Below are 25,345 nucleotides of genomic sequence, written 5' to 3'. Positions count from 1 at the left end.
AATTAAATTCCTTATACAGATCACTGAGGGCTTCAGACAGGGGCTCAATCCTAAAGGAATACAGCAAGCAGAACTGATAAGTTAAACTTCAGATGAATAAAACTGACTTTAATAACGTCCATATAAATACAGTGCTCTGGAGCAGCTGCACGAGACTTAGATCACCATGCCCCACGACAAGGAACGTCTACTTGGGTTTAAAGACCTCTGATGTTCTTGTGAATGAATGCAATCAACTTCTCACAGCTATGTCCTAACATCTAGTGTCAACCCTTTACACAACATTTTACTATAAGTTACTGCATGATTTACGTCCCCATTAATAAGACTTTGTAATTTGGAGAATTCGGTCCCCACAAAGTGATAAATGACTATGTATCTGTACCACAAACACAGAGAGAGAGAGAGAGAGAGAGAGAGAGAGAGAGAGAAAGAGAGAGAGAGAAAGAGAGAGCGAGGGAGAGAAAGAAGAGAGAGAGAGAAAAAGAGAGCAAGAGAGCGAGAGAGCGAGAGAGAAAGAGAGAAAGAGGACTGACCTCCCGTACTCCGGCAGCACAGAGCTGTGGTCATTGAGGAGCAGGTCTTTCACCTGAGTGATGATGGCATATTTCCAGTTGTCCAGCACTAAGGTGAGGTTAGCACACCCTCTGCTGTTCACTTTCTCAGCTGCAACACGCAAAACAATTTGATTTTCCTTTAAAGGAGCAATCAGTCACTTAATTACCAAAATGTAGCAAATTATTTTAATTCAAGTGATATATATATATATATATATTTTTTTTGTACCATACTATGAAACTGACAGGAGATGCAGAGTCATATCACTAAAGTTTCTAAATAAACATTCAACAGACTGGGTCCCACACAAGGTTGCAGGCATGTTTAGTTTTAGTTTTCACATACAATCTCTAATCCATCTAAACTACTAGGTGTCAGTTTCAAAATGTGAAGAAGCATCATTAGAAAATAAGACCGACCACTGATCACTAAATCATACATCCCTCATTGTCCCAGGTTTACCCTCAGCTCTGTAATCCCACTCAGCATTCTGCCTTCTGCTTTTCTGTGCCACTCCCAAAGAGAAAATAACCAGCAACGACAGAAGAATCTGCATTTTCTGGACACACAAACAAACAAAAAAGATTTTAAAAAAGTAAGTTCTGAAGCTAATATACAAATATAAAATTACAACATAAACACAAAGCTGCTCCACCCCTCCCTTCTTCCTTTTGGAGCAATGTCTGACTGAATCTTTATGTGAGGAATTGAGTAACAAGGCAGTTCCATGAGGTTTTTCATGTCTAAAAAACACAGCTCACTAGTGGCCTTGTGTAAATCTGTGTGTAGAGGAGTCCCGGTGCGCGCACTTTCATGCTGCGGAGAGTGAGGTAAATTAGAGCAGAATCAGAGCAGGTGCCCCCTGTGTGCTCTAGCGCTGTGTAAACTATACACTAGTCCATTTGTTGTGTTGGAAGCACTCTGTCTGTTTCAGAGTGAGGACGAGAGCTTGTTTGTGGGAAATGATAAACACAGTCGCTTTGTTCATTATATTCCTCTTCAGAAGTTCTGTTTTAAAGAATGAGGGTTTCAGATTCCAACAAAAATAATCTAAGCATGTCCAGATTTGCCAACTGTGGTGATTACACATTAAACACTCAACATCAGCCACACATCACACTGTTAACACGAGAAAGAAGACAAAATGGAGGCCAGTCAGGACCCTGAGGAAAGCGGTTCCAGATGTTAATCATGAACCAGTTGATAAAAGGTGTACCAGGTCATTACTTGTGGTACATAGTGTAAAACTCCAGGCCTAATTTACTATAAAACACTCAGCGGTTCAACAGATTTGAAATTGAGTTCTGATTTATTTAGTGTGAGTTTTACACAAGTTCCTTATATTTATAAAATATTTCCAATTATAGTTAGAACTAACTATAATTCAGTAATTTCAGGTTTAGTTAAAATCTCAGAACTATCAAAAACTATCATTATTCAAAATCTTGAACTTTAAGTTTAGTGGGTAAAAGTAATAATAATAATAAAAAACTACATTCTTCTGTATAGTACCCACTACTTCTGGGAGACTTTTATTTTAAAATAATTATTTAAAAGTTCATCAAGTTAGAGTGACTAGACGTCCTCTTTTACCCGGACATGTCCGCCATTTTAAACTTAAAAAAATGTCCGGGCGGAATTTCACAAACGTCCGGCATTTTGTTTTTCTAGAGCTTACATAGAACTTCGAGAAGTTTCGTCCACAAACTTGTCCCGCCCTCCCCTACTCCGATTGGTTCGTTTGAGTAAGAAGGGGGTGTGGTGAAGTAGCCTAAAATCTTCTGATTGGACGGTCTGACTGTAGAGCTACCGTTATTGGTCGATAACCTTCTCTGTAAATATTTAATTGGTCAGTCTGCACGGCAGCAGTTCTTGTTTACCTCAGGCAAAGCTCATGTACCTACACTCATCTCGAGCAGCTGTGCCGAAACGGAAATGTAAGTTCTCGGATGAATTTAAAAAGAAATTTCCATGTTTTGTGTAGCAAATAAAGGTGTAAAGGACCTAAAAGCACACATAGGTTCAGCTAAACATACAACGGGAGTGAATGCCCCCCCAAGCCTCATACACCTTATAACTCTCAATAAAATGCCAAAAGTTATTAGCAGGTTAGTTCTTACCTGAGATGGTGTTGCTAAAGAAGTCTTTAAAATCCTAGCTCATGTCGTGCTGACTGCAGGGAAAGGTTCCCCTGACTTTTATATCAGTCTGTCAAACTCCTCCCACCCTGTAGTTACTCCTGGGGAGAGGAGTGGAGAGCTACAGATTGTTCCTTTACCTGCTGATGATGAAGGCCATGTTTTTACAGTCATTTGCACAAGTTTGGACACACTGGATCAGATGACATGCTTTGCTTATTTGGAAAACAAGTACACACTTTCCAAAGGGAACTTAAAAGTGCACATTTTAGTGTACATTTAATGTATATTTGCTGAATTAAACAAAGTAATAAAATGGGGAAAATGTGGACTTTGCCAAAATGACACCCACAATTTTAAGGGATGTCTATAAAAAGCGCTATGTGTATGATGCACTTATCCAATGCTACAGTACGTTTTATCAGTAGATGATGGAGGGCAGGTGTGGAGAAATCACAGGGGTTAATAGCAGGGTCTGCTGCACACACCTTCATTCCACAACCCCCATGAGGAACCAGGAGGGAGAAACCAGCATAAGCCTCCATTAAAGCAGCTGTAAAGGCCAACAGAGGCATGTTCTACAAATTAAAGATGTGGATCACAAATATATTGTTCTTTATGTGATGCCTTTGTTCCAACATCAAAACCACAGGAGTCACTGCTGGGGAAAACCTTTCTGTAAGTAAACCTACTCTAAACGGCACCAAAATACATCAAAAGAAAGGTTACAGACAGGATTTTGTCAGTGTTCAGGCTGAATGTGTTTGATGTTGACCGTTCACCTCCACTCCAGCATTCCTGGACATCATCTGTAACACATCTGGGGTCCTTGGGAACGGTAGGGGCCCAGGTCTGGGTTCAAAACTCCACTCCAGTTCTGACACTCCACAAGATAATTCATGGACAGGTTTTATGGCTAAAGGTTTATAGGCAGATCTTACAGTTAGTAACTTCAGACACATTAAGGTGCACTCATTGCGGCTGATAGTTTCATCTCCAGAGAAAAGCATGAAAAGAAATGGGACCCCCTGGAGCAGCTGAAAGAGCCTAAGGGCATCATACTCAGTGCCAAGCCACAGCATCCACCCGCTGTTCACCCCGACCCCGAGCGCACAGCAGTGAGGAGCGAGGAGCAGAAGCTCTGGTTTTTAGCCGTTTTCACTCTGTTCTCTTTCTTCTCCGTTTTTACTCAGTGCTCTTATTGCTCTGCACTCGTGTGTTTTGCTGCATTTAACCTCATCTTTGCGCTCTCACATAAACGTGGGTCCAGCGCTGTGATTTGACAGACTCAGCCAACCACACTGCACTAATCTCCTCACCTTGTGACGCAGCTGAGACTCGCCACGTCTAGAGTACCCCTCGCAATGACACCTCCCACTTCAGAGAATATTTCATTTTTCAAAGTTTAACCAGAGGTAGTGATAGGTGAAGCTGGGTTCATTTGGAAGATATACTTGAAGGTGTAACCAATGTGTAGAGACCCAGTCATTTTCACTATCGTTGCCATTTTTCTCTTTTTTTTGCAATTTTTAAAGGAAAACAATAGAGAAGTTTTAATTTTGAACAGTGATGGTGTCATCAGCATCAAGCTAGAGTCCCTATCAGTGGCTCTCACCAAGGCTGTAAGAAACCTAGGTGTCATGGTTGATGACCAGCTGACCTTCGCAGATCACGTTACCGCTGTAGCTCCATCGTGCCGCTTCTCCCTATTCAACATAAGGAAGATTAGGCCGTACCTAACTCAACATACAACACAGCTCCTTGTTCAGGCGTTAGTAATCTCCCGTCTAGACTATTGCAACGCCCTCCTGACAGGTCTTCCGGCCTGTGCTGTGAGACCGCTACAGATGATCCAGAATGCTGCAGCACGCCTGGTTTTCAACCAGCCTAAAAGAGCACATGTCACGCCCCTATTAGTTGAGCTGCGATGGCTACCCTTAGCTGCTCGCATCAAATTTAAATCACTAATGATGGCCTTCAGAGTATTCACTGGTTCTGCTCCCATCTTCCTCAATAGACTCTTAAAACCATACGTTAGCGCCCGCCCTCTCCGTTCCTCAAAGGAGCGCCAACTAACACGACCAACCCCCCGTACAGGTCAGTCGAGGCTATTCTCATCTCTGGTACCACGCTGGTGGAACGAGCTTCCAAGCTCCATCAGAGCAACAGAAACCCTCTCCGCATTCAAGAAATCATTGAAAACCCAGCTCTTCCGAGAGTATCTCTTGCACTGAAAGTCTTTCTTTAATGCACTTATTACTTCCTGTGGCATATTGCACTCAATGTAAGGTACTTTGTATAAATCGTGCTGTAGTTTGAATGTTAGATCCTCTTTTGTAAGTCGCTTTGGATAAAAACGTCTGCCAAATGCATAAATGTAAATGGTGTGCTTTTATATAAAGAACGAGAGAAACACTACATTCAAATGAACAGACTTTTATTGTTGAACTGTTATTTCTGCAATTCATTCTCCAGATCTGGCCTACAGTGTACAGCCATTGGCCTCTTTCAGACCTCAATGTAAAGGGCTGGGGTAGGTTTCAGCTGGGAGAAAGACAGCAGGTAGGAGCTGAACTGGATTTAGAGGGGAAAAAAAATATATTTGGAATCCACCCTGAACACTATGTAGAGCACACTGTTAAATTATAAATACCAAAACAAGACTCCCTCAAACTAACATTCGTTTAACTGCAAAAACAAGGTCAAAACTGGAGAGAGTCGAGGTGCCGAGAGCATGATGAGTCAGTGTTAAACAGCAGTTCATTAAAATGGCTGGAAAAACAAGGTCAGATAACGGAGGCTGCCATGTGTCACTGTACATGCTCATGTTTGAAGTCAGCTTTAAAAAAAATGTTATATCTGGACCTTGTCACTAGAGCTGGGGTTCTTTTTACCCATGGGTCCGCTTTATTGCCTGCACATGTCTCAAAACACAGCCTGGCTGCTCAAGTCACAGTCCACAAGCATGTTATTAGCATCAGCGTGACTAATTAGCCTGCGTTAGGTGTAGATTGTAAACGTACTTCATTCCAGAACCTCACTCCAGAGCTGGATGTTTCTACAGTTCATTTCAGTTGCTGGAAGCTAACAAACCTGACTTTGTCTCAAATTAAATTGTGAAATGCCCCCAAAAATAAAAAGCGATTGATATTCAACTCGACCCTATTTCTTCCTTCTCTCATCCAGGTGAGGGCCAGATGATTTTTTTTTTTTTGCAAGCATCCTCCACATTTCCAACCTTTTGGTCTGGGGCCAAGAAAGGAGGGGGACATCAACTGAAGTGGAGAAAGTACCACAGAGTAAAACGCTCAAGAGCTACACTTCCTGTGTTCTTTAGGTGACATAAAAAACACCCTTCGAAGAAGCACACACTCCAAAAAATAAAAGATACAAGGTTTAGAAAAGTGTTTAGTTGATTTATGGCAGATTTAAAAAGCTCCAGCTGAATTCCAGCACTGAACCATATGATGACATCAGTCAAAAACACCCCACAACCACCACAGTCCTGAACGTTAGTCACGAAAAAGAATTGTTTGAGGGAAAAGAGCCTGTGTGCAATTTTTAAAGGGAGTCTGGTTTAAAGCTCCTCTGAGGAAACCAGCAAACAAAGGTGAACTGAACGGGCCAGTGTCCTGCAGGTCCAATTAACCATGTGAAGATCCACCTAGTGCTTATTTAGCTTTTTTTTTCTGAAAACAGGATTGTATTAAACTCTATTAATATACATATAACTATGGTCAAAAGAAAAAGCCTCACTGAAATTAAATAACAGTATCAATCCTCATCTGCATATTATTTACACAAAACGTTTCCAGGCTTCGAGAACTGAGGGAGCAGAAGACCGCTTCCAAAAACATATTCGGCAAGTTTCATCAAAGTCCGGGAAGCAACGTTGCCACCAGGTCAATTTGGACCACGGAGAGAGAGGGAGGAGCCTTGGCCAAGTGCTTTGCCTAAAAATAAACCAAAATAAATCAGTCCCAGCAAGCCGTGCTACTGCAGAGAAGCTACGGGAGAACACTGGCCACCACTGGCATTCGCACAGCACCCCAGCGAGGGAGTGAGCAGAGTGTGGAATGGGAGCGGAGCGAGCGCGTGAGGGGGTGGGGCTTTGGGGTACACACCCGCTCCTGCTGCTGTCTCCCGGCGCAGTGGTGTGGTTGCAGCGTGATTTGCGGCACTTTTTAACTGCGGGGCAGGCTGCACATCTCGCAGTGCTCCGTTCCCGGTTGGTTCATAAAGGTGCAGTGAAGGCAGGACCACATGGCAGAGGAAGATGCTGGGATGGACGGGCCACCCATGGCGTAATCCAGAGAGCCCGTCTGCTGCCCTCCCACTGTGCCTAAGAGAGGAAGAACACACTGACATCAGTTTACACACTTCGATATCAAGCCTAGAATTATTTATTCCACATTCTTTCAGACAGTTTATGGAAAAAAAATTAATAAATGAAGTTGTGCATGGCTTCCTTTATATTTTAAAGAAACAACAATGAAACCCTTATTGGAGAATAGACTTAAAACATGGGCTTTAAAAGCTCCCTCCGTTAACTGTTAAAATAGTCCCACTCACTACAGAGTTGCTCGATGGTGGCCCACTGCTCAGACTTTTTCCAGGTCTGTGCCAGCTCCTCATTCGAGGTCTTCACAGCATCCAGCAAGAGCCCAATACTGTCCTGTGATCAAGAAAGCACACGCTCATTTCAGTGGTCAGTATCTTTCAGAAGTGGTCCCATACTCCAATTTTACACGCAAGGTTAAGGTAAGGCTTTCAAAACTCACTCGCAAAGGCATGACCTCATTGGTGACGAGAAAGATGAGCAAATGGAAGTCAGAGACAATGTCCAAGAAGGATGCAGAGGAGCACTGAGAGAGATATGTAGCCAGACTGTGGAAGTCCTGAGCAAAACATAGGATTAAGTAACATTTAGAAAAGAGAAAAACATTTTGCATGAGCATAGAGATCTGATTTTGTTCGTATGTTATATCTTATATACGGCAAACGTGAAATCATAAACGCAGCTGTGGAAAGACGTAACTGCAAAAACACGTCACTGTTTTGTTACTGTGTTAAAGATGAGTCTCTACCTGTGTCTCCCCCAGTGCATCTCTGTTCTCAATGGGGAAGCGGAACGTGGAAGAGAAGGTGAAAACCGGATCCTTAGGGAAGGTGGTGGTAATCTATTTAAATAAATAAATAAATAAGTAAAAATTAATTTCAAAAAGTAGGTGCAGGAGATTGGGAGAGTTTTTCTTTATGTGCACTATCATTTAATTTAACTAACACTCGCTACATACATTTACTGCAGCGATAAAAACAGCAATACGACAATATTTAAGTGAACTGAATGCTCCCTGGGACACCTAGTTGATTCATTCATAAGTCAGTGTTTCACTGCTAAAAATTACAGTTCCATTTTCCCTACTTTAGAAATGGATGCATTAAAACAAATCTATAGGAATTTAAGGTTCTGGGACTATGACTTGACAAACTTCACTTGGTTTTATCTCTCACACACACACACACACTCTCACACAAACACACGCACATTCACACACACACACTCGCACTCTCACACACACACTCGCACTCTCACACACACACTCGCACTCTCACACACACACTCGCACTCTCACACACACACTCGCACACGATGTAGGAATAACATTTCGATCCTGAAGTCTAGCTAGCAGCATCCTTTTTGAACTGAAATATGTAAATAACTAATTACATATCGGTCAGGGTTTTTCTGGTTACATTCGTTATCACAATTCTGTTTTGGAGTAAGTTCTCTCTTGGATAAGAGACCCCACTAAAGTAACATCTCTGCTTAAACTCAAGTTTTCTTTATTATTTCTCCATTTCTCTATGTACTTTAATTACACACCCAAATGACAGGCCAGTGTCTCATTATAAAAATAAAGCTAGAGTACAACGTCATCTCTGCACTGAAAAAGACTCTAGAAACAGCAAGAGGTTTCAAACCCTGTGGCAGGTTTAGGTCCGTTACTTACATCGATGATTAAATACTCCACAGGTAGAGGCCGGGCTAAGTATGTGATATCATTGCCAAATTTGTCTTTATCCTGTAGGTAAAGAGAGAGAATAGGGGAATGACAGAGAATGAGGAAAAAAAAGAAAACAGAAGTAGAAATAATAAGTCAAAAGCATTATAGAAAACAAGAGATGAAAAAGGTTTAATGTCTCAGAACAAAAGGCTAAAAACCTAGACATATCATACACAGCATCTCCATGCAGCCGGCTTTGGGACAGCCTCGTTCTAATGGTTAGAGACCGGGCTTGGTACCAGAAGGTTGCCGGTTCGGTTGCCCTTGGTTACCCTAGAGCAAGTCCCTCACAGACACACTCCCCACACTCCCTGGGCACCGGGGATGGCTTCCCGCCACTCTGGGTGTGTATTCACAGCCCCTAGTGCACTACTGTGTGTGTGTGTGTGTGTGTGTTCACTGCCACAGATGGGTTAAATGCGAAAGACACATTTCATTGTATGTTGTACAATGACAAATAACTGTGCTCTCACTGAGGTTCATTCAAAGACCAAGGGCTCTCTTCAAAACACTTTTAGCATGGTACACACATCCAGCCTGTTACAGGATACATTTATTATTGTCATCCAATCATAACTGACTACAGAGCAACAACTCTTTGCAGGACTGTGGAACCCTCTGTAGATGGAGCACCATCAACACGTGCCAAACTCCAGAGAAAAATTAAGCTTCTTGTTAAGGACCATGACACACAACTTATTAAAAACAGGACACTGGGTGTGTGTAGCATCACATGCAGATGTACCTAGAGAACAGAGTCGGTGCACGTGTTGGGTGAGGGTCATGTGGAGAAGATAAAGAGTGGCCTGATAAAACACATGTATAGACGCCAGTGTAAAGTGTCTGCGTCACTAAAATATAGATCTAATTAATAATATGGTGTGGTTAAGAGCTCCCCAAGTTATTTTGAAGACAATAGTTTACATTTGCTAGATTATATATGTATCCTTTTGTTAGATTAGAAACCTATGGTACTACAACGCACAGGGTCAGTCATTTGCAAAGGTCTATATATGTATTTGTACCTTATAGAAGACATCAGGGACGTACTGCTCACTGCTGGACTCTTTAGCGTAGCCAAGTTCAGGAGCATCTCTGCAGGGCAGCAAGCACTCATCCCTCACAAGAGCCATGCACTGATTAGACACCTGATAGCCCTCAAAATGCACCTGGTTATCTGGACCACCTGCAAACACACACACAAACACACACAGCTCAGACGGCTAATAAAACGCCCCGTAACAGAAAGTATTTACAGAGTTGAGAAACAGCTCACCTGTTGCTACTACAGTGACAAATTTTGATCCAAAATGTCCTTCAGGAGAGAGCCGGCAAGAGTTGGCTTGCTGGTTCTGGAAATGTCCGGCCGTGATACACTCCTCAGCACTCAGGAAGTGCGTGTCCTGTACAGCGTACACAAAAAGAACTTACAAACTCATTTACCTTACGAATCTTGCCATAAACATGCAGCCCACCTTACCTTGTTCCTAGTGTAACGCACTGTGCCTATTCTGGTGTCTTCTGACATCAAATCTGTGAAGATCCACCCAACCTTAAAATAAAACAGACAACGCGTGCAATTATTCTTTTATCATAAATCAAATAAACAACCGTGTCACCAAAGCAAACCAGTAAGCTTTCTTGAGGCAGAAATTCCAGTGTGTGTTGCTAGAATACATTCAAATTGGAGGGAGGGGGAGGGAGAGACAGAAAGTGAGATGTGGATTGAGTTACCTTACGAAGGCCCAGTTTAGCAGCAATTTCCTCCACGGCTGCAGCTCTTGGATCCTCTATCAGCTCCAGACTGCTCTGAGTGGCAATCTAAAACCAAAGAAAGAGGAGCCATTACTTGGAACTCACATGAAATGAAGAAATGAAAAGGACAAAGCGCCATGACCTAGCGTACTTTTCATTCTTCTCTTATAAGCAAAGACGGCAGATGAATCTGAAAAATGTTTTCTCAGTGAGAGAAGCCAGCTTTCAGTGGGCTAACCTCGAACCCAGAAACTGAGAGTTTCTATTCTATTTTATACCTCTGAAAGCAGCTACACATCCTGATATGCATTCCCCTGCTACTGTTGCGTTTACAGTTACAAAAATGTAAAAATTAATAACAGGTATCAGCTTCCAGTTCTCACACTACAATCCTTCAACTAGTTTCTCCAAGGCTTTGACAGCACTCTCTGAATGAACTTTTATTCTGCCCTCTTTTGAATCCAGCTGAACACTGATTGGTCAAATCATACCCCACTTCAACAGCATGTTTGTCACATTAGGAACTAAAGGATATAGGATCTTAATGTCAGGCTAGAAATGACCATTTATCCATCCCCAAAATCCATCACTGGGGGCCTTACCTGTGGTGGTTCATAGATAGCGGCCACCTCAGCTCGGATTCCCAGAGGGATGTCCTTGTGCTCCGTGTACCGGCCGTAAAGATAGCCCATCCGCTGGTTTCCCGTCTTCCTCCAGAAGTCTAAGAAACGGTCCGCAATAGTGTGGTTCTCAAACATGATGTTGTCCACATGTCTGTATTTCTGTAATAAAAATACCCCTTTAATCACAAAATATTACAACACTCCACTACAACTTCACTACAATTCCAACTACACCCGTAAAACTCTCTCATGCCAACAACAACAGGACAGTTTACAAGGGTTCTTAATAAAAAAATATGAATCGACTCCAAAGACAATTATTATTTTTAACTCATTGAAAACCATGGGGGCGGCACGGTGGCGCAGCAGGTGGTGTCGCAGTAACACAGCTCCAGGGGCCTAGAGGTTGTCCCGCTCTGGGTGACTGTCTGTGAGGAGTGTGGTGTGTTCTCTCTGTGTCTGCGTGGGTTTCCTCCGGGTGACTGTCTGTGAGGAGTATGTGGTGTGTTCTCTCTGTGTCTGCGTGGGTTTCCTCCGGGTAACTGTCTGTGAGGAGTGTGGTGTGTTCTCCCTGTCAATCAATCAAATTTTATTTATATAGCGCTTTTCACAACAAAAAGTCGTCACAAAGCAGCTTTACAGAGATCCGGGTCCAAGCCTCCTATGAGCAAGCAGTGGCAAGGAAAAACTCCCTCAGCACACGAGGAAGAAACCTTGGAAGGAACCAAGACTCATACGGGGAACCCATCCTCCTCGGGTCGACACCGGAGACACAACAGAGAACAGAAGTAAAAGTGAAATGACCGATGAAGGGGTTATAGTAATATAAATGTAGTATATTAGTGATGATGGAGAAGCAGAAATGAAAATGGTGAGGATGATGATATTAGTGATGTATGAGTCTGATGAAGGAGGAGGTGATCAGGGATTCAGTGTGAGTTAAAATTAGGTGCAGAGTTAATCTGAAATAAAACAGCATGGCCAAGCATGATAGTGTAGATGAGACAAGGACAGGATCTTGTACAGGACACACAGGGGCTGGATCAGGGCAACACCTGGAGAGCAGCAGGACATCTCAAAGCATGAGAGAGAGACAGGAGAAAGAAAGCCAGACAAAGGGAACAAATAAAAACACAGAGGTTAGTAGGGTCATGGTAAAGAACGGGGAAATTTGTCCTGCGAAAAAAGCTTCCACTGGTCAGGCAAGAGAACCCAGCGACAGACAGCGTGTTGGCGGTTACTACACAGCTAACTAAGAATGATGTAGCTATGGTGATATGACAGGGTTAACACAGAACAGTGATAATATGAAAACCAGCCCGAACACCAATATAGAAGGAGTAACCTGAAGGTGAGTGATTAACCAAAAGCTTGTTTAAAAAGGTAGGTTTTTAATCTAGATTTAAAGATTGAGAGTGTGTCTGAGCCCCGAACAGTAACCGGAAGGCTATTCCAGAGTTGAGGAGCTTTGTGAGAAAAGGCTCTTCCTCCTGCTGTGTTTTTCTTAATGCGAGGAACAAAGAGTAGATGGGCATCCTGTGAACGAAGTGTACGTGACGGGCGATAAGGTATGAGAAGTTCAGTAAGATACTGCGGGCCTAAACCATTTAGAGATTTATAAGCTAAGAGGAGTATTTTATAGTCAATGCGAAATTTTACAGGTAGCCAGTGTAGGGACGAGAGAACTGGGGTGATGTGTTCGAATTTTCTAGCTCTAGTGAGCACCCTGGCTGCTGCATTTTGAACTAACTGAAGCTTGTGTAACGCTTTGCACGAGCTCCCTGCCAGGAGCGCATTGCAGTAGTCTAGACGTGAAGTTATAAAAGCATGCACTAGTTTCTCTGCATCTTTTAATGATAAAATATGCCGAATTTTGGCAATATTGCGTAGGTGGAAGAAGGCGGTTTTGACTGTATTGGATATGTGGGTATCAAATGTGAGAGTCGAATCAAAGGCTACCCCTAAGTTTTTAATGATGGCATTGTGTTTTACTGTTGAATTATCAATAGCAGCATTTCTGAGTGAATGTATCTGAGTATCTGTACCTAGTAACAAGACCTCAGTTTTATCAGAATTTAACATGAGAAAGTTTTGCATCATCCAGTCTTTAATTTCAGTTAGACATTCTGTTATTTTACGTAGACAAGCAACATCATTGGGTTTGGCTGATATATACAGTTGTGTGTCATCAGCATAACAGTGGAATTGAATCCCATGCTTACGGATTAGTCGACCCAGTGGCAGCATGTAGAGTGTGAACAATACAGGGCCGAGCACTGATCCTTGTGGAACACCATATTTAACTAAAGTATGATTAGAGGATTTATTATTCAGATAAACAAATTGGTAACGATCGGATAAATAAGATCTGAACCAAGAGAGGGCAGATCCTTTTATTCCTACCAGATTTTCCAGCCTATCAAGAAGCATCACATGATCTATGGTATCCCTGTGTCTGCGTGGGTTTCCTCCGGGTGACTGTCTGTGAGGAGTGTGCTGTATTCTCTCTGTGTCTGTGTTGATTTCCTCCGGGTGACTGTGTCTGTGGTGTGTTCACACGTTGGTAGGTGGATTGGACACTCAAAAGTGTCCGTAGGTGTGAGTGAATGTGTGTGTCTCTGTGTTGCCCTGTGAAGGACTGGCTCCCCCTTCAGGGTGTATTCCCGCCTTGCGCCCAATGATTCCAGGTAGGCTCTGGACCCACCGCGACCCTGAACTGGATAAGGGTTACAGATAATGAATGAATGAATGAATGAAAAAAAGAGAGCCTTGAGGGTTGCAGAAGCCCTGTCTGCTGCAGTCAGGACACCATTTAGGAATCTAAAGCACACCTGTCTGTTCAAAGTGATGGCACTGGGTTGACATTTAGTGCAGATTCCTTCTGGCCAAGGCAGATGCCCCTCACAACCAGATTTGATTTTACAGCTGATGTTCTCCAATGCCACAAACTTTCCCCTGAGGAAGAGAATGAGGAGAAGAATAAAAACTTTATTTTTTTTCCACAGATCCTGAATTACTGACTTATTTTCTCAAAAAGAAAAAAGACTCCACAAACTCACTTGTCTGCTCCTCCTGTCAGTTTGCGGATGTAGGCATGGAACGACATGTGCTTGACAGGTGGATCCAGATGATTCAGGTAGTCTTCATCAAAAGGCTGTTGAAGGACAAAGAAAAAAAAATTAACATATAAAGATATCTTGAGTACACACAGAGTCACACACTGTTTGACAGATTCAGGCCAGAAAGAATTTTCACATTCAGCTAAAACACAACAACCCCAACACCTGAATAAGAAACACTTCCTATTCTTACCTCTAAAGGCACACAGTGTACACATTTCCCCATGGGACCATGGCGGCATCTAAAACACAAGTGCAAAACTTTAATTATGGGCAACCCATCTAAGCTTAAAATGTAAGTGTAAACCAGGTTGTGAAGACAGAAAGACTCACAGCTGCGGGTCTCGGTTTCTGTAAATCTTGCCTTCTTGCTTGGACAGATATTGATCAATCTCATCCTCTTTAATTTGTGGAGTTGACTGTGAACGTGACAGGGAGGACGAGGATGAGGAAGAGGAAGACGTGTGGGGTTGTGTATCCATGGTCTCACTTGAAGGACCAGCAGAAGATGGGAAAAGAAACAGCATGTCTCCATGCCTAGAGGGAGAGGAGAGAGAGAGAACGTCTTTTACATTTATTCAAACTCAGATTCTTATATATAAATAAAGAAAAATTACACACAAACTCACTTGATTTTCAGAAGACTCAGAGTCTTGTTTTGAGAGAGTATCTCCCCAGTCTTGTTGCGATTCAGGTAAACTGAAAATCCATTCGAGTTAAAACCAAACTCTTTGGCGACCTAGAAAGATAAAGGGGGGGGGGGGGGGGGGTAGAGACAGAGAAGACAGAAGAATGAAAATATTTTCTCCTTTTTGGTTTCAGTTTCAAAGAGAACATTCCAGTGCTACACATGAAATACAAAGACACAAGAACTACCAACAAAACAGACATGTCACCTCTGAGACGTTTAACCGACTCGTCAAGGTGCTCAAACTCCAACTGTTTTTGTGCCACTTAGAACAAAGATACACATTTGTGCCAGTCGTCAAACTGTATATTAATGTGAGAGAGAGAGAGACAAGAGGAAAAAAGGTAAAAAGGAACAGGAAGAGGGTGTAAACGAAGAGTATGAAGAGTTGCAGTAAACTTTCAGTGCTGAGACACAATCCCTATACACATCCCACCAAAATAAAGTATTCTATACTCAAACACAAAACTATAGCTATTACAAAACATTCATTCATTATCTGTAACCCTTATCCAGTTCAGGGTCGCGGTGGGTCCAGAGCCTACCTGGAATCATTGGGCACAAGGCGGGAACACACCCTGGAGGGGGCGCCAGTCCTTCACAGGGCAACACAGACACACACACACACTTTCACTCACACACTCACACCTATGGACACTTTTTGAGTCGCCAATCCACCTACCAACGTGTGTTTTTGGACTGTGGGAGGAAACCGGAGCACCCGGAGGAAACCCACGCAGACACAGGGAGAACACACCACACTCCTCACAGACAGTCACCCGGAGGAAACCCACGCAGACACAGGGAGAACACACCACACTCCTCACAGACAGTCACCCAGAGCCATTTTATATCACACAGGTAGTCAATTCTGCTTGGTATATACTGAATTAATTACTCCAGACTGGTTTAATATAATCATTTTCTCTCTTGCCTGTGGGCTCAAATTGCCTTAAAATCTACAGACTATAGAGCCAACCTACACAGATCCAGACCAACTGCAAATTAGGACCAAAACCAGTGTGCTTTATTACCAGTGTTTACTGAAATCTTGGCTCTCTACACACCATGAGAGAAACTGGAGCATTTAACAAGACACTGGATTAAAGATAATGTAAATGGTAGTGATGGACATTAACAAACATGGCCTGAAAGGCTGGTACAGAAGTTAGCGGTAAGTGGAGATGTGCTGCCAGGACACATTTAGCCATGGCTGATTTCATTAGCAATGCTTTTAGCCCTCAGCCATCACTGGAACTGCCTATTTAAACCTCACTGAACATCATGCCATGCACTGTGGCTTTATTTCCAACATTACTATAAAGAGAGAGAGTTTGAGAACAAAATTTTGAGGTGAATGAGAATATGTATTTGTGGCAGTGTTTTTAACACACACACACACCACACACACACACTCACACACACCACACACACCAACACCACACACACACACCACACACACCCACACCCCTTGCTGACAGTTCAGTGCTGCCAAACGTGTCACTCACTCCGTCTTGACCTCTACTGGAAAAATCAGCTTGAAATTAACTGTAACAAGAGCTCTTCATTGATCTGCAGCTTCTCACTCACTCCAGAGCAAGTCATGAATAATTAACGGAGCACTGCGCCAATTTCGAGCTGATAGCTTCCCAAGATGCTTCTTTCCACACCATATTTTATAAAACAATTTAAAATGCACTGAATCAGTATAAAGAATGAGTTCTGAAAAACATTTTAATAACGAAGGAATATTCAGTGTGCTGCTTTATTTTTATGATTACACACTTGTCGCTGTCTCTCAGCTGCTGTTGTGTGTGCTATGAATGTAGTGAGAGCATTTTCTTCATCTGCAGAGCTCTTCCAGAATGTGCTCAGTGGGTGCCTTACATCCAAAATTGTGAGTGTTTCACAATTCACTGAAATAAAAGCCTATGTAATCTTCACAGAAGGTTTTTGGCTGTGAATGTTTTATCGTTATCCATGGGAACATTAGAGAAGCTGGATGGCCACCACACCTCATCCCAAATGTGTTGGATGGAGCACCATTACTTCAGAGAACCATATTCAGGTGCTCCATAACCCAGAGGGCAAGGGCTTTACCCCCACTCGCCGGCACTGGAGGTACGACAGTGTAAATGAATGGTCAATGGTTTTTATAAAGACACTGCAAATGAAAGAACAGCAATTTAATTGAAGCCTACGTTAGCAAAGAAACGACCTTACGTTTTAAGGTAATCTAGTAAACACTGGAACTGTGAACTACCTGTACTTCACAAACCAGCTAAGAACCAAGAACTAACCGGTCATCTCCCAGTTTTAAAAATCTATTACTCTGCAGACATAATAATGATTACAAAATTCATAACTAAGCTTTCCCCTAATCTTTCCTCCCTGCTTGTTTTTCAAAATGTAAACAACGCTACATACATTACAAACAAATGTAAACATTTCAGCTGCACAACTGGACTGGTTCAGCCCAACTCAGCTAAGAGAGTGGTGCATGGCTGTGGATTGTGGTGCTTGTCTCCATTTTCAGCTGAGCCTCATTAATAAATCAGTGGTCAGTGTGACCGGGGCACTCCGCAGCTTCTAACACTACAGTAGTACCGGACACCTTACACAGCAGGGCCCTTCCCAGCGGTCTTAAAAACGTCAGCACCTTTGTTCGGACACAAATCAAAACATACGCCTCACCACTGCAGTTTAATTAGAATCCACCACATGGCGCCTAGTCTCCTTAACTCTGATGTACTCTGCTGTTTTGGGCTTTTTAAGTCCCTGTTCTCTCATGGTTCCAAACGAGCAGAGTAAGGACTACACCGTGATGTGTAAACCTTGCAGAGCGCTGAACGTCCAGAAAGAGGTGTCACTTTACGTCACACAAAGCAGACGTTCAGCAGAAATTCACTATTTGTAAATTCCCCAAGCTACAGCAGAGATCACTATTGTTTTTGTCCGACAAACAACAGCAGCGTAAAATAACTCTGTGGTAAAGAGGTTCAAAATATGCTCCTTGGGTCACTGGCTGATGAAAGGTTCCAGCAAGAGCTGGATGATGTAAGGAATGGGGGAGGAGGAGAGGAAAAATAAATAAATACTGATCTGAGGCACGGAGCTGTGTTCAGTCAAACAACAACAAAAACAACAACACCACACGAACGCTATTGTATTTTGGGGAGCACTTGTAGTGGACAACCAGCTACTTACTGGGCCCCAAAAAAGAGGGGCAGGGAACAAGAAACAAAGGAGTGGAGTTGGTTCCGAGGTAAAACATGTCTGTACTGTATCGCCACTGACCCTAAATGAGCCTGGATCTGACGTACACACGTGTATTTTAACCTTACCTTCTTCAGAAAAGCTGCTGCAGTCTCGCGTTTTGTCGAGGTGATTTTCTTCATCCCCTCCGGGGACTGGACACGAATGATCTACAAAAACAATACAATCAGGTTACAGTGTCAGGCAGCACACTTTTTCTAAGGCTTTTATTAAGAGAACGATCTCTCAGCAACTGCATTTCACAGAACGTAGATCAAAATTACTGTGCAAAAAAGAAAGACGAAGAATTCTCAGTTCAATTGTAATCACACTTTCCAGACTCTCTGATAATACCCTGCGACGTGCTGATTCACTTTCACCTTGATAATCCTGCCCAAATTACTTCAACCATCAGCACGTTAATGTGTGATAATCTACATTTCACTAAAAGCAAATATGCTCTTCACTTGGTAATTTAAGGGTTCCATATCACAGAAAAATACATTACCAACTTTATAAAATAAAGGCGCTTAGTTTAAGTAAATGCTAGGTTCAAATTATACCACTACATTCCCTATACAAAACTACACTATAAAAACAGCCAATTCTGAAATAATAATTTTACAACATTCACAAAAACTAGCGCACACATTTACACTCGGTTAATCACTAACTTTTTCACCCCTGTCGTTCATGCTGAAGTTTTAGAGTGTTTCGTCCTTTTGACTTATATATTGTTTAAAGGCTAAGCAGCAGCTCTATGAAAGTGTCAAACAAATAAATACAGTGGAATTTGAGTTCCTAACTTGTGTTTATTGATAGAAAACATGTTATTTCTTACTAATTGAAGGAATAAGGTTTAAAAGACCGTTGGTCTTTGTGTACATGGAGGTAAACAGGGTAAGGACACTCACTTCGCCTGTTTTAGTTGGTGTTAGTTAACGTTAGCTTGACTCGCTAAACTCGGTGGCTCAGATTATACTCGGCTACGTAGCTGCATTACGGAGGTTTATAGTGTCGGATGAATTCGAGTTCGACTTCGATCACATTTACAAGAATAACGGTACCTCTACATTTGAGTTTAGCTTATTGCTAGGCTATTGTCATGAATAATGTTGGTTATTTAGCTAGATACTGTCATAACAGTCAGTCATAACGGTGTTTTACCGCGCCGTTGTTCGGCTGTTTTCCACCAGTGACGTCGCGGTCGCGTTCGAGAATTTCCGTAACGAGCTCGGGTTTTTCCGTCAATTTAATAAAATTGTTAGTTTTAAAGCAAATTAAGCTGCTATTTTCATTTTAATTCATACTTATATCTGTCAGTAACTAAAATAATGTCAAATATTCATGGAGGACCATTAAGTGGTGCTTACCCAGTAAACAAGGAGCGTCCCTGGACGTTCAACATAGGTCTAAAAGTAGTCTGTCCGTCAAGGACATATTTTAAACGTCAATGGACGTCCAAAATCCATCTTAATCAGTTAGTTAAGTGGTGACCAATCTATAACGTCTGTGGACGTCCAAAATGCGTTTTATACAATAATTTATTTTGGAACCAATTAATAACGTCAATGGACGTCCAAAATACGTCTAATAGTCGTCTTTTCAATGTCTGTGTTTGGACGTCTTTTCAACTTTAATTTTCAACCTTAAGAGAACATTGATTAGACGGCAGTCATTACGTTATTTCAACGTTGAATCAACGGCTATATGTTTACTGGGTAGCCTTTAAAAGGAACAGTAACAAACAAAGTCTTTTTTTTAATAAGGAAATAGCAAGACTTGATTAAACAAATGATAAAAAAAAAACAACGTGCAGCATCCTCTTGGTCAATGTGACACCATCCAATCTGCACCAGTAGACTTTGTTTCTCTGCAGACTTTGTTAGCCACCATTATCCTGTTCTGGAATGCTCAGGACCCCAACAGAAACACCACAGAGCAGGAATGATTTGGGAGGTGGATCATTCTCAGTGCTGCAGTGACACTGATGGAACAAGTAGATCAGACACAGCAGTGCTGCTGAAGGTTTAATCACCGTGCCCAATACTGTCGACTCTATTAGACACTCCTATGTCTCTGGTCCACTTTGTCTCATCTGTTGCTTCAATGTTTTGGCCATCGTCTAGTCTTCAGGTGAAACAGGGCACTCCTAACTTATAGTTTTGGTTGGACTATTCTCAGTCAAGCAGTGACACAGAGGAGTTTAAAAACTTCAGCAACAATGCGATATCTGATGAACTCCTGCCAGCAAAACACACACTAACACCACCGCCACCACACTGGTGTTACTGCAGCGCTAGGAATGATGCACCAGTAAAATAATACCTGCTCTGTGGGGTTTCAGAACATTAAAGAACAGGGGGAAAGAGGGCTAATAAAATATGTGGCGCAGCAAAACGTGAATTATCATCTGTAACTGTACAACTACAAAGTGCTCCTGTTTGGTCAGCGGAGCTGATGAAATGGACACAGAAACAAGGAGGTCAAGATCATGTTATCGTCCAGCAGTATGACATTATACCAGGCATTTTTTTTCCCTACAGAGCCTTGTTGGTGACAGCCCTACAATATTTAAATTAAAGTGAGGGAACAACTTACTAAACTGTGGGAATGAGATATTTATTTCTGACGCCTTATGAAGTAGTTTCCATGATTTATATTTATAATGATATATGATATTTATATTTTTTTATTATAAAACCTTGTCACCAGCAGGGCTCTGAATATTTTGCTAAAAGCTAGTGCTAAATCTAATAGATTCTCGTAGACTTTAACCAACAACTGTAAGACAATGTTCGATATTTGACAGCAGTATTCAGTTAACATTTACATTTAGTTTAAACAGCTTGTAAGCCAATTTTTAAGGGGAATGTGCTCGAGACTATTATGCTATTACATCTTACTGTACATCTAAACAATAAAATGCAGTTTCTTTGCTTTACGGGCAGTTTCTCTTTGTCATACGGAAATTTCCACACAGTCTACGCCAGACACAGTGACTCAGGAAACCGCCTTTACGTTATATTTTGACTTTTTGAGTAACATTACGTTGGTTTGTTTTTAGGTTGAAAATGCTTTTTATTAAAAACTCTCCATGTCCTATTTTTTTCAGGCCGTAAGTAGTTAGCCTGTTAGCTTCGAGCTAACGATTCTGCTGCCTCATCACTCAATGAAGCTGAAGTTCTTCTTGGAACTTTCCGTTCCACCTTAAACCGCGTAGCACTTTCACTCCAGCCTCAGCGCACCCGAATGTAACTGCGACCACTTTTAAGGTGGAACGGAAAATTCGAAACATAAGCTAGGCGAGCAAGGCTAAAACTCCAAATCATTATCACTCTGTGTGAACAGAAGAGGAGGAAAACTGCACATAGACCATTACTCACGATGTTTTCTGCCATATTTATCGGGTCTGTTGTCCCCGATTCCTGACGCCGGCCGCAGAACTTTCGGAGAGACGCTTCAGCGCTTAACGATCACAGCACCACAAACCCAACGGACTCCATAACTCTCAGTACAGCGCTCTGGCAGCGGTCGCGTCCCAATCCGCGCACCTACCTCCAAGCGAGTGTGCAGAGCTGAGGCCTGGGGCTTGCGTTCCAATATACGCAACATCAGGACATACCAAATTATATATGTCAGTATGTCAGAACATATACAAATACTTACATATTAGCGAATACATTTAAGTCCCCTTCCAGCCATTGATAAAACCCATTAAACTCAAAAAATCCTGCATGAATGAGGATGCAGTCCTTCATATTGAAAATCGCACCCTGTAAATTGATAGGATTGCTGGGTCTGTGACATCAGAATCCCTGGCTGTCTGAGTCTGTGTTTTTGAGTGTCTTTGAATCCTGCGGTTTCAAAGCAGAAAAATGATCAGCCCATGACACTGATTACTTCATATATCTTCTAGCATATTAACATCATCGCACACACACACACACACACAGTTAAACACTTGATTTTCATTAGAGGGAGTCTTTAAGACTTAATCTGGGAAAAAAGTAGGCATCAACACTTAGTTTTAATGTAAATCCATTTAAGATGAGGATCATTTAATTTAACGTCTCACCACAAGGCAACACTGTGTCTGCGCTCCAGTGCAAATGGATAATGTGGCCATCTGACCGTCACAGTGACTGTACTGTATTATTTTCAGCCCAAACTCTGCTCCATTTACATTGATTACCTGTCACTCAAGCATCACAAATCTGCCCTGATGTTTCTGTCTAGGATGAAGTCCATATATTAAGTGTCAAATGATCAATCATTAAATTGTATATTTCCAAATTGACTGTTTATGAATAAAAAGGGGGCGGCACGGTGGTGCAGCAGGTAGGTGACACAGCTCCAGGGACCTGGAGGTTGTTGGTTCGAGTCCCGCTCCGGGTGACTGTCTGTGAGGAGTTTTCCCTGTGTCTGCGTGGGTTTCCTCCCACAGTCCAAAAACACACGTTGGTAGGTGGATTGGTGACTCAAATGTGCCCGTAGGTGTGAATGTGTGAGTGTGTGTGTTGCTCTGTGAAGGACTGGCGCCCCCTCCAGGGTGTATTCCGCCTTCCGCCTTGCGCCTACCTGTATTCCAGGTAGGCTCTGGACACACCGCGACCCTGAATTGGATAAGGGTTACAGATAATGGATGGATGGGTGGATGAATAAAAAGGACTGATACATGCTTCATTTTTACGCGTCAGGTCCAGTTTTGGTGTAGGGTTTATGTGGTTTCCTGACCTTGCCTCCAACCCCTTGAAAATGAAGTCTCTTTTGAGAAATACCATCTGTTCTGATTGGCTGTTCTGTGTTGTGTCACTAAATGTTGTGATTTAAGAAACAAAAACAAGAACACTAACAATATTAGTTAAACAACCCATAACACAAAATGAGTGTGGCGTGTGTGTGTGTGTGTGTGTGTGTGAGAGAGAGAGAGAGAGAGAGAGAGAGAGAGAGAGAGATACATTCATACACTAGCTAGGCGTCCTCGTTAGGGCAGTAGTGCGAATAATATTACAACCCTGAACGTGTGTGTGTATGTAACGATACGGGCTCTGAATCGTTTTCAAAATAAAAGTCTGAAAGTGACGTACTTAGTGTAATTCGACAGACATTAATAAAGCAATTGATTGCTGATTTGACCAGTGAGATCGTTTCAGTAGCTTCTATTTTTTTTTTATTTTATTATTATTATTTTTTAGCTTTCTACCTGTTTCAGAATTAATATATTTCAGCATCAAAATACTTTATACAAAATACATTATACTCTTCATGATTTATTTATTTAGGTTTTTCAAATATCTCAAAAATCGTGTACAGACCCATACAATTCTATTTATAAATAAACATAATAATTTGTAGGAAACAGCACTTTATAAAGCAATTGAGTCTAGAAATTATTTTGTTTGGTCGGTTGTTGGCAGGGATCCCATCCACCATGTTCCATAAAGCAGGATTTGAGTTAGCCTAAGAGATTTCAGGATTGTCCAATAGGAATGTCCCTCATCTCTTTCCCTATTGGAAATATCTGATTTCATGCTTCTCGGGCTAAATTGAGAAATCTTGCTTTTTGGAACACCTCAGCTTTCATCCAATCCCACCATATTACAATTTTGAGAAGATGAAGGTCGACACAGGCTTATTTTCATATGTGTGAAGCACTAACAGTTCTCTAGCTGAGCGCTACACAAGGACACTGGAACTAGTTTGGAGGAGAGCGCTAACTTTTTATGGTGCATTGTGGAGTTGTTTTGAATACACTGAAAATATTCCACCTACAAAAGGGTTAACCCCAAAATTGTGCACTATGTAGTGAATAGGACAGGCACAGTTTCTGGCACAGCATTAGACTCTTGAAATGAACACCCAGTTTTATTCTTTTTACATTTTTTTCAGACTTTATTTTGATCTCATCCTGTAGAGAAGAAACACCTTTATTTCTTATTTCAAAACTGATTACAGACAAACACAGTGTCAATTTGATAAAATTTTTTAAAAGAAACCTGGCCTTTTACCACATTCTGCCCAACTCTGGGTGTTAAATACAGCAAGAACTCCAAAGAGCTTTTACATGAAACAGAGTAAGTGGTCTCAGGAGGAAACAGGGAGAAAGTTGACTTCAAAATATAAATTGCATGTGCAAACATGCCGTGTTCACTAACTGCAAACAGCACTGTGGGTTTGAGCAGAGGCCTAGCAAAGTGTAGCTAGCAGTGGCTAATATCCGGACAGGAGCATTCAGAATATGACACAAATGACCAAAGATGCCATTTGCAAAAGTCCAACAGGAGATGAGAAGAGGGAAAGAAATGTTAATGCAACAAACATACACAGTGTTATGAACACAAACACGGCACAGCACCAGAATACAATGCATGAAGTAAAGGAGGAAATATAGAGCTAAAAATTTGATCTATGGATAACTTGCAAAATAGTTACGATAGATTACAATTAAATGTAAAAATAAAACATGCAAAGATAATTAATAATAATTAAATACAATTACAATTAGGCTAGAAAGAGCATAGGAAAGATAACAGTAAAAATCTAGATGGACACAATAAGAACGTTTGATGATGAGGATAAAAGACAATAAAGACCTATCTGTACCAAAACAAACAAGCAGTTAAATGAGACACAAGACAAGACAGTCTAGCGCTGTTTCTGTTTACACACACCCTCGCTAAACAGCGTGGAATAACACAGTATGACTGTATCTTCGGCCGTATCTCACTTTTATACCTATCTTTTTAATATGTCCTTGAAAATGTAGCCCACACTCTCTCTGTGGCTGTGTTTTCAGAACGGGCAGCAAGAATGCAAGAGCAGCTGAGAAAGTGACAGAGGAAAAAGTTTCTGAGAAGCCTTTACTTTACAAAAAGACAGTACTTGAATCCCTGAGTGTATCACTACCAAGTTTAGACATAGTAGCAGTAGTAGAAGAAAACAGAAAGAAGCCATATGTTAATTACCTGATCACTAGGATGGATATCTTTATTATTATTAATATTATATGTTTTTGTTGTTGTTGTTGAGAGTTGGGGGCTGATTGGAAATTAACTTGTCAGATTTTATCGGTCAGCAGGCATCCCACCTCTACAGGACTATGATCTTTTCTGATTAAAGACTCGGCACGAGTGGAGAA

General features: G+C 41.7%; 1 protein-coding gene across 1 annotated transcript; it reads right to left on the bottom strand.

Moving 5' to 3' along the window:
- Window positions 1–5,132: 5,132 nt before the first annotated feature.
- Window positions 5,133–21,778, bottom strand: nploc4 (NPL4 homolog, ubiquitin recognition factor). The gene is made up of 17 exons (XM_066666492.1): window positions 21,591–21,778; window positions 18,294–18,374; window positions 14,891–15,000; window positions 14,595–14,798; window positions 14,455–14,503; window positions 14,202–14,296; window positions 13,974–14,097; window positions 11,122–11,301; window positions 10,499–10,585; window positions 10,245–10,316; window positions 10,041–10,167; window positions 9,790–9,950; window positions 8,711–8,782; window positions 7,784–7,876; window positions 7,478–7,594; window positions 7,269–7,371; window positions 5,133–7,038 (listed from the first exon to the last, which is right to left on the bottom strand). Exons 1-17 carry the CDS (start codon window positions 21,603–21,605, stop codon window positions 6,881–6,883), a joined length of 1,848 nt encoding a protein of 615 aa, XP_066522589.1. The 5' UTR covers window positions 21,606–21,778; the 3' UTR covers window positions 5,133–6,880.
- Window positions 21,779–25,345: the final 3,567 nt, after the last annotated feature.

Source organism: Hoplias malabaricus, chromosome 3 (genome assembly GCF_029633855.1).
Source record: "Hoplias malabaricus isolate fHopMal1 chromosome 3, fHopMal1.hap1, whole genome shotgun sequence".
NCBI lineage: Eukaryota > Metazoa > Chordata > Actinopteri > Characiformes > Erythrinidae > Hoplias > Hoplias malabaricus.
Note: the sequence above shows the minus strand (reverse complement) of the source record. Positions and strands in the feature narration are given on the sequence as shown.